A 10,789-nucleotide genomic window follows, 5' to 3' on the forward strand; every position below is an offset into this window, starting at 1 on the left:
AGTCTTCTCAGTCTTCACTAGCCATATCTTGGCAATGGATTTTAACACAGTCTCACTGTAACTACAGTACACATAAAGTGTTCTTTACACAGCCACACTTATACAACTAACTATTTTCTTTACAACCTGGCTTTCAACTCTCAAATGACAACTCGCAGGGTGATGATCATTTCACACCAAACTCCTAGCCTTCTATGTAAGTTCTAAGGTTTTCTTCCTAGCCTTCTCTTCACAGGCTGGCTTTCAACTGACATCTGAACTGGTTGCCCCAATTATCTTCTTTATAACCACTTTGTGCAGACCGAATAGAAAGAGTCACCGTTTAGCAATGGGTCTATATGCCACGTGGCTCCCTCCTTAAGGCTATTCGTCCCGAGCAGCCTACAGGTGTAGCACCATTTCTCTTTTCCAAGGGCTGTGCTTGTGACATCTCTTACCGGCTTCACCTTCCTCCTTGTTTGTTCGGTTTTTTGCGGTGTTTACTCTCCAACTTCTCCTGCTGCTCCCCCTTGAGACCACTTTTCTAGAGTGGCTACCTTATAAGGTGCGAACCGGTCCAGGTTTATCACAATTATCTTCCAGTTGGTGCGGCCAAAAGTTCAAAAAGCTCCTAGAATGTGTGCCGTCTCTTCTTTTGTTTTGAAAGGAGGGGGGCGACACCCCACAATGTCCAGTCACTCATTTTTGCAGTCTAATGGAGGTCCCGACTATTTGCTTTGTGACATCCAGCTCTACGGTCTTCCTGAAAATTCTGCCAAGTGCTGTCTCCTCCATCCTATGATGCCTTTGCCGGTTGTCCTTTCCTTCCTCAGACATAGTTGCTCCTTAACATCTCAGTCCCTCATACCACTGCTACTTCCTTGGTGCGTCCGTTGTCCCCTCTTGAATGTCCATCTTTAAGGGCTCCTCTTGCCACCTGGTCCCTGATGACTGTCCCTTACACAGTGCAGGAATGGCACGGCAGTTCATCCCCGTGCAGGCGGCGACCAACTTCTTCCAGGACCCACCATTGCCCTGGGTTCATTTCAATTCCAGACTGTGACATCTTACAGCTAGGTCCAGGTCCGCATGCCACTTCATTATCTGACAATTTTCACTGCAACCTCTTCCTTAGAGACTTCCTCATGCACCACCATGAACTCCCCTTAGGTTGGCTCCTTACTCTCCAGACAGGCCCTTGCCAGTGCAATCATTCTCAGGCCCAAGTCCTGTGGGACTCATGACCACATTTTACTGTCTCAGATTCAAGACTCCCCTAACCTGGAGGGGCAGGTTCCCATTTCTTGAAGTTGCTTGGTTGCAGTGACACAGGCAATCCTGTGAGAACTGACTAGATAACTCTTCTTCCAGCAGTTCCTCTATTGTTGAGTGTGTAACTGTTGCTGTGGTCATGCAGCGGTTATTGATCATTGAATAGCAACAAATGCTCGCTCAAAAGTGACATCATGTGTTTACCGTGCTGTAACCTAGCAGTGGATGTGTTTTCTGATTAAACTATTCCAGCTTTCTGTGGACATACCACAATATAATGCATTTGTGTGTTACTGTTAAGTTCTATGGAGAAGATTTTGAATCCAATTAAATCAAGATTGCGGTGCCATACTTGTAATCTCTATGTCTGCTGTCTAGAAAGTACATTATAGCTGAAGATGGAAATCCTTAATATACTGATGTGAAAGAGTAAAATTACTTGTGATGTACACAAGTTTATGAATTCTGAAACCATGAATAAGTTTTTAAATAAAATTCCAGTGACTGCATTAAAGAAAGCTTGTCTATCCTGTTGCTGACTTTATGAAACTGAAATCAAGTATAGTAGTATGTGTACAATGGGTTTTATTCTCTTAGCAGAAGCATTATAATGATAAGAAGATTAGTCAATCAGAGAGTCATAAAATATTGTACCAAATATAGTTACCTAATATGATGCAAATAATTACATGATTTCATGTAATGGAGTAGAGCCTTCAGTGAAGGAAAGAGATATATGAATAAATTCGGTTCAGGAGAAGGAAAGAATAGTAGAAAAGTAAGTGTATTACTTTCAGAGAGTCAGTAAATCATATTCTATTGTTGATATAGTGAGATGTGCCACTGCATAGTTGTGTACTAATTTATTGAGTTCATTGGCTTATATGATGAGTTGATGTGAAATTATTTACAGCTGTATTCAGTTGGTACTCTTATTATACTACTTCTTAACCACTTATTTTTTTTCCAAATACAAAAAGATAATTAGTGTCATTATAGAAGTTGTTATGTGAACTTGCTTTCAAGTTTGATTGTATTTCACAGAGATATAGGGGAAAATTATGAAAGATTTGTCTTATGCACCCGCATTCTAAAGACCTGTATGTAATGAAGAAAATCACCAGTCAGAATGAAATAAACCAGAGTGAATTTATGTAGGTTATAAAGAATTCCCATATAATAAATCAAATAAAATATTTTAAGCAGCCTTATAAATCATGGATCCCATTACAGCAACTCATATTTATAATAATTTCTTGTACATATGGGTTACATATTTATAGTGGGGTGGAAAGTGAAATAATAATTTACTAACCTCACTCATATATTGGAAATTATGATTCAGACATATAAAGAGCTCTTTTTTATGTCCTTTGTTGGACCATGAACTAGAAAATAATTCTATTTTTACACTCTGAGGCATGAAATTCATGTAAATAATTCCTAAAAAGTGAGTTTCTACTAATTGGAAACACATTTCTTCCCCATTGGCAAGACAAGTCAGTTAATATTGTTTAGGGAAATACGTAGGTCGTACCAAAAGTCATGAGCAACTTTTTTTGCATGCAACCTGGGAGCAGCAGACGAAAGAGAGTACGATGGTAAGTGGAACCAACTGTCGTGTTAACCTTGAGTGTCTTGTCACATCAATAGCTTGCATCGTGTGACCAGTATCACTCCTAACAAAATGGCCAACAAGGATATGTCATTTTGCCAGCATGCTGTCATCAAATTTCTTGTGAAGGAGGAAATCCCTGCTGCAGAAATTCACCAGAGACTTCAGCGTGCTTATGGAATTGTGTGCATGGGTGCGAGCAGTGTTCGAAGATGGGTGAAACATTTTAAAGATGAGAACACCAGCATCGAAGATGAGCCTCAGAGCGGTCGTCCTCAAACAGACTCAACTGAACGCAACAAGGAAAGACTGAATGATATAATTGAAGATGACAGGCATGTGACTGTGGACACAATAGCCTGAAAACTTGGATTAGGGCACAGTGCAGTACAGGAGATGATTGAAAGCTTGGGCTGTAAGAAATTTTGTGCTCATTGGGTCCAGCGGTTATTGACCGAAGACCACAAAGGTCAGCGAAAAGCCATCACCTCAGAACTGCTGCAGAGATATCGACATGAAGGCGATGATTTCTTGCTCTGTATTGTGACAGGTGACGAAAGTTGGTTTCACCATTTTGAGCCTGAAACGAAACGGCAGAGTATGGAATGACACCATTTGCATTCTCCATCAAAAAAGAAGGCAAAGACAGTGCCATCAGCTGCAAAGGTGAAGGGCACAGTCTTCTTGGATGCAGAGGGGTTTATTCTGGCCGAATTCCTGGAACCTGGGCAAACCATCAATGCTGCTCATTACGTTCAGACGCTGCACAAGCTCCTTTGTGCATTGCGCAATAAACGTCCGGGATGAAACATCATCATCCTGCATGACAACTCTCGCCCCCACCCCCCTCACCTCACATTGGAAGCAATTGCAAAGATGGTGTGTGAAGTTCTTCCACAACCCCTCCTATAGCCCTGATCTGGCACTCTTCGACTATCATCTTTTCGGATTTGTGAAGGATCAGCTGCGTGGACAACGTTTTGAGACAAGGGAGGCAATTCAGAAAGCAGTGTGTCAGTGTCTTCGATGTCTGGAACGGAATTTTACAGAATAGGAATTTTCAAACTCCCAGAACGCTGGGAGAAATGTGTACAAAGAAGTGGCGATTATGTGGAAAAATAAAGAAAGGTCTGTAGATTCAGGTTTTGTATTTGGTTTGTCAATAATAAAGCATGTTACTTTACAAAAAATTGTTACCCATGACTTTCAGTATGACCCCCATAATTGCTATTTATTTTTAGATCATAAGAACCACATAGGTACAGGTTAGCCTAAAAGAAATAGACACTTTCAAAGTTTTACAGAAATAAGAGTTTTAATAGCATGGCCGAGATACTTATGGTTTGAAAAGTACTCCCTGAAGTGTATATGGGTACACCTTTTTACGGGATACAGCACAAAAAAAAACGTTCACTTTAGGTGAATCCCTCACATTCTCTACTACAGCTCTCGGGTTTTCAGTTCCCCATATACAGACGTTGTATTTGTTCACTGTACCACTAATGTGGAACGTTGATTTGTCACCGAAAACTAACTGGTTAAATAAATCATTACTTCCTTCATTTCATTGCTACATGTCCATACAAAATGAGTGACAGAGGATTTTGTCATTTTTAGTGAAGTTCGGCAATAATTGAAATCAGTAAGGGAACATTCATAAACGTTTATGCAAGATATTCCGAACAGTCTTTTGTGGAACTTGAAGTTCTAAACTTGCACATGTTGTCGACTTTTTTGGGCTGCACGAGTGATGAACATGAGCCATTTAAACTGTCTATTTCTTTTAGACTAACCCTGTACACTCTACAAGCAAAATGTAGTTTTCTTGTGTTAAAGAAGGAGATATATATAATAAAGTTTAAGTCATAAAGTGTTATCACTCTTGTCTTGCTTAGAACGGTGGAACATAAATATGTAGTGCCCTTGTCTCAACCATCATATTAAAGCACACTGTACACAGAGAATATTCAAGTTAACTGGACAGATAACACAGGCACATAGTGATCTTAAATGGTGCAGCAAGGGTGCATTGCCAAGTAACAGCTGTGTAAACAGGTGCCAGTACAGCAACTGTTGTTATGGAACAGCTCTGTGTATATGCTGTTTCCCCGCCAAGGAATGAACATGCAATAATGGAAGAGACGTTTTGTGTACGGACCATGCTGGGGCTATATAAGGAAGACTGTTAGTTCAGTTGAGTCAGCCATGTGTGGAGGCAAGTTTGAATACCTCCACTGTAGTTCTGTGAGATGTAAGTGGCAATGAAAAAGGAAGCCAGTGACTGGGGCTATAAATGGGCTCTCTGTTCTCGGAGGGTATAAATACAGGGATAAGGCCTTGCAGGTTGGAGGAGTCTCAAATCTGAGATGGTAAAATATGGTCATGAGTCCTGGGGGACTTATGCCCAAGAATGACTGTGCTGGTGAGAGCCAGCAGCAATTCTAAATGACAGACCTGACCTCTTTTTAAGAGTAGGCAACCACATCAACAAACCTGCAACTGTCTAACAATAATAAAAATCTGTTTTGGTCCCATATTGTGGCTCAACACCAAGAGAGACTGGCTGACTAACTGTCGGTCATAACATAACTTTGACTTTGACTTGACTATTAAAATTGAGTCAGTTGAGAATTGCAGTTGTGAGAAGCGAACAGCTGGTAGCTGAAGCCGGCGACAATTTGGGAATCTGAAGGAAGAGGAATGTCTGCTGTTGTAAGTCACTACCAAGCAGTGGCTAGTGAAGGCTGAAAAGACTTTATGTGTGCTAAAATTACAGTGATCTTTGGAGTGTGTAGCTCAGTGAGACTGGCATAATCATTTGTAGTTACGAGGGTGTGTCCAATAAATCCAGTTAGCAATCCAACCTCATCTCTAGTCACACTCATTCACATGATAATACTGAACATGGAACAGAAATTACACAAACTTTGTTTAATTAATCTGGCAACAAGTACTTTGAACAAAGAAATTAATATTAAAACCAAAATTTCCCATCAGTTAACTTCTGGTGACAAGTATGAAATGAAAATGATTGACATTATTTGTTATGGGCAGAAAAGCTGCGCCATAGCTCAAGCTTTTAGTTGCTGGCTTCCCACCGTGGCGGCTTGGGTTCGATCCTGGGTCTGGTCAAGTGGGATTTGTGGTGGACAAAGTGGCATTGGGGCAGGTTTTCTCTGAGTACTTCAGTTTCCCCTGCCAATCTTCATTCCACCAATTGCTCCACAATCACCTTCACCTATCATCTGAGGCTGGTACAATAGGCCAGAAGTGGCTGCAGTACAAGGGACTTAGTCCCACCCCACTAGCAATAAAAAAAATGGCAGAAACAGGGTCCCTTGTCAGTACCACATGCCCTTTTATCACAGCCTCAAATATTGCAGAAAGCTCTGGATGTATTTAATAAATCTACTGTAATTGAATTACCATGAGAATAACATTTACTCAGTGTGTGAGATATTTTTACTCAGAAATGAACTCTAAACGTTCTCATAATTCATTGAAGATATAGCTTGTACCTACTGATAGATGAATTTAAAAATTTATTTGAAACTATAAATGTCAATGTAAATGTATGAGTTTCATTAAAATTCTTAAATGATTTTGACCCATTATACCAGACTGAATACTTTTTCATAACTGACTAGAAAGAATTAATAGCACAAGTGTAGAATTTACGATGTGATCATTGAATGTATATTAATACTCCTCCTTTACATTCTGAAGCAATGCATTACCTCTTGGTTCATAATTGTAATCCATTATCAGCAGATGTAAATTTATAATGAACTGTCAGTACTTTCTTTATTGTAATTACCTCATTGAAACCTATAGGTGATTACTTACCTGGAAATGAAAAATAAAATTCTTTCAACAAGAATTACGGAAAGAGTTTTTCGTCACATAAACATTTTGAACTGGCTGCCACAATACAGCAAACAAGATGGAATTGGAGACTTCATTGCAGGAATAACAGTTGGGCTTACAATGATGCCACAGAGTATTGCTTATGCATCATTAGCTGGCCTGAGTCCTCAGGTATGAATAAATACAAATTATTTGTTATCACAGAAGTGAGATAGGTGGTTTTCATTCTAGAGAAGTTCTGTCTATGATGTTGCTAAAGTCAGATGCTAATAATAATGCTAAAAGAAATTAAAGTTGCCCAGTTTAAGCTTCTCTGTTGTAAGTCATAACCATAATTAAGAATTTTTTATATAAAACATGAAAAGGAAAGTTATCACAGTATACAATTTTTTAGAGATGTACTGTTATTATTATTATTATCATATTTTGTCCCTATTTTGTTTTGTAATTTTTTTTCCTTGGCACTACAGCCCCAGTGGGCCTAGGCCTACCTCCATGAACTTTACTTTGGTTTTTCTACACCTTACACATTCGGTAAGACTCCTGGGGCGGGTGATCAGCTTGTCGCAAGGCCTCTACCTGTACACAAACACAGAAAAACACACACACAAACTAAACATCCATGCCCTGAGTGGGATTCGAACCCACAATCCCAGTTTCCAAGCGAGCGAGTACATGCCTTTGTTTTGTCATTAGCACAATAATATTCTTGCTGTTTGTTATTGTACACCGTTGTTGTTGTTGTTGCTGCTACTGCTGCTGTTGTAACTATGTTTTGTTGTTTTTGTAGTTTGGACTGTATTCAGCATTTTTTGGAAGTTACTTGTATGTTGTGTTTGGAACAATCAAGGAAGTTTCAATTGGACCAACTGCAGTGATGTCATTGCTAACATATGAGTTCACAAATGGCCTTGGTATAGAATACATTGTACTACTGACATTTCTAGCTGGATGTGTTGAACTTATTATGGGTTTACTTAATTTGGGTGAGTAATGGTGCACACATAACACATAATGAAAAAGGCCATGCATTTAGATTTCTGTTGTAAATTTCTAATTCTCTGTCTTTAACTCTCTGGCCTTAGAAGGATATTTAAATGGCCAAACTGGTAAAACTACCTCAAAAGAAACTTTACCAGTAGTTACTATCGGATTCTGATGATGGTGTAGAACACTTAGAGATATTGGGTTTTCGGACTTTATCCATCGTCCTGGTTTTAAGATAACTAAGAAAAACACGACGTTTCGGAAAGTGGATCTGTCTCCGTCCTCAGGTGAGGAAAAACACCTATTCTGTTGGGTCCCTTAGAAAGATCTTGCCTCAATCACTGGACGTTGTGTTTTTCTTAGTTATCTTAAAACCAGGATGATGGATAAAGTCCGAAAACCCAATATCTCTAAACTTTACCAGGATTGATGAACCTTATTGGGAGGTTCTCTACAACAAAATATATTGTTGTGCAGACTGAGTTCAAGGGGGAGGCAGGTTATATGCAAATATGTACACTCCTCTCTCTCTCATCAATGTTCCCACACACTCTTTCCTTGTCACTTCAAGAAACATCAAGTGTCTGGCTTCCTCTTGTGTGTATAAAACTTTTATAGAAATATAATTTGTATACGATCCTAGTATCAAGGCAAAGATGAATCAATTCAGTCAAGTCTCACTGCGAGCTGGTGGCAGCATACAGCATTTATGTGTGATGAAACAATGCAGGATGTGAAACAGTATTTTTCAGTGCATATGTTGACAACATGATGTAACAGTATAGTGCAGTGGCATACAATGAAATGGTAATAACCAAGAACAAACTGAAGAAACAAATTAAATTACTGCCAGGGAGTACATGGACAGGTTAGGTAATCAGGTGCATCCCATTTTCCAGATGTTATGTCTGAACAACAATGTGGTTTTTTAAAATGACAATGCCCCCATTCACACAGCTGGAATTATTCAATCATGGTTTGAAGAACATGAAGATTAACTTCAACATCTTCCCTGGTCAGCACAATTGCCATATTTGAACTTCATTGAACCACTCTGATCAATTTTGGAGACTAGAGTCAGGAACAGTTTTCCATCTCCAACATCTCTAAAAAAAGCTGTTCTTTAAGAAGAATGGTATAAAATTCCACTAGAGACTGTTTAAAACTTATGAGTCCATTCCAAGAAGGGCTGTGGCCTTATTGTAGGCGAAATATGGTCCAGCACCCTATAAATAAAGAAATGCTTACAGTAACTGCAGTGTTTCCATTATTTTGTTCAAACCTCTATATACATAGGTGAGTCAATAAGTAAGTTAGAAATTTGGCTGTGCCATAGCTCAAGCGGTTAGTCGCTGGCTTCCCATCGCGGGGTCCCGGGTTAGATCCCGGGTCTGGTCAAGTGGGATTTGTGCTGGACAAAGTGGTGCTGGGGCAGGTTTTCACCAGGTACTTTGGTTTTCCCTGCCAATCTTCATTCCACCAAATTCTCTATCATCATAATCACCCCGGGCAGGCTACAATAAGCCAATCAGTGGCCGCCGTGCCGAGTGGACCCAGTTGGACTCCAACCCCCACTTAGCGAATTAAGAAAAAAAAAAGTTAAAAAATGAAGTGGGGAACTATATGTTTGAATGAGGCACTTGATGCTATCGCCACTAGATGGCAGCATTAGTCCGGTGGCAATTGATGACATTTGACACGAGACAACCGATGTTTACAAAAGCGAAACAGCTGTTGCAAGATGGCGGCGCTTTTAATTGGGTAGAATCCTCCAGCAGCGCTCTGTTGTGCGAGATTTTGTGAGCAAAAGGTATGGAATCAAAGAATATTCATAAAGAGATGTTTCCCATCTACGGTGAAAAGTACCTGTCACGTCAAGCTGTTTGCAATTCGGTGCAGAAGTTCTCTGAAGGGCGGACACGTATCGAAAACGAACACCGCGTCGGCCGGCCAACGGAGATTGTCACAGAGCGAATGTGCAACGGGTTGAAGACAATCCGAGCAGACAGAAGGGTAACTATAGACGCTATAGACACTGAAGCCACTGGTATTGGTTTTTGACACGGCATAGTCTACCTCATAATGCATAATGCTCCAAGCGACTTCCATTTGTTCGGCCCTCTTAAACATCATCTTTCGGCTGAACATTTTCCCGACGCTAAAGCTGTAGAAAGGGAAGTCACCACCTGGTTCCGACAGCAGCCCAAATAATTTTATGCTTCTGATTTTCAGGGGCTTGTGAATGTTATGTTGGAGTTTTCAAGCGCCATACGCATGGGATAATACTCTTTAGTTAAACCCTTTAACATTAATGCTGCTAATAGCTCATCATCTATTTTTTTGTCCATTGAGACTAGTCTGAGATTTATTGACATGAAGGCATTAACATATTCCTGCATGCTTTTATAGTCCTCAAGTTTCAAAGAGCACAAATCAGTTAGAATACTTATCCAACTATTGACTCCCTGATCTTTGAATGTTCTTTCCAACGCGTCCCAGGCTTCCTTTGCTGTTGTTGTCTGGACGACGTAAGATTTAACTTGGGGCTCTAATGTCAGACAAATGATGGCTCTTGCTTTCTCGTCCTTTTGTTTCTTGATGGATATAGGCGTTGAGTCTTCTGCAGGATATCCTTCGACTGCTGACCACACAGTTTCAATCACTAGAATATTTTGAATATCGAAGCACCATTCTCTATAATTTTCGCGTCCTTTGAGCCTATCAATATTCGCGAAGGGCTTCCAAGTGGCCATGATGAAACTTGTTTCTTTGTCTTGATAGCGGCGTCAGTCCAAAGGATCACTTTTAAATAACACTTTTCACTTCTATACTTTTTACACTTATCAATGATACGATCCTGGGCCCATAACCTGTTATTTTTGTTACTTCACGTGGATCGAATGATAAGTGAGAATCAGTGTTCACTCTATTCCTGAGTCAGTGCTCTACTGAGTTTCGTAGCGTACAGACGTGTTCCGGAGTGCTCTACTGAGTTTCGTAGCGTACAGACGTGTTCCGAGTGCTCTGACAGTCAAAAGCGCCGCGAAGATAAGTGATTAAAAAAAAAAA

The 10,789-nt window shown here is 40.0% G+C and overlaps 1 protein-coding gene across 7 annotated transcripts in view; it reads left to right on the forward strand.

Annotated features, from left to right (window-relative positions):
* Nucleotides 1-10,789, forward strand: part of LOC111873289 (sodium-independent sulfate anion transporter) — a 43,375-nt gene continuing 32,586 nt past the window's right edge. For 2 of the 7 annotated variants that reach the window (XM_023867876.2, XM_023867874.2), the window contains exons 1-3: nt 1,944-2,029; nt 6,701-6,904; nt 7,524-7,719. In XM_023867876.2, coding sequence (XP_023723644.1) covers nt 1,988-2,029; nt 6,701-6,904; nt 7,524-7,719 — 442 coding nt within the window. In that variant the 5' untranslated portion in view covers nt 1,944-1,987. Of the gene's footprint in view, nt 2,030-2,148; nt 2,178-6,700; nt 6,905-7,523; nt 7,720-10,789 lie in introns of those variants that run through there. The other 5 variants (XM_023867878.2, XM_023867875.2, XM_023867877.2 and 2 more) reach the window with 5 other exon arrangements.

Source organism: Cryptotermes secundus, unplaced genomic scaffold (assembly GCF_002891405.2).
Source record: "Cryptotermes secundus unplaced genomic scaffold, Csec_1.0 scaffold131, whole genome shotgun sequence".
NCBI lineage: Eukaryota > Metazoa > Arthropoda > Insecta > Blattodea > Kalotermitidae > Cryptotermes > Cryptotermes secundus.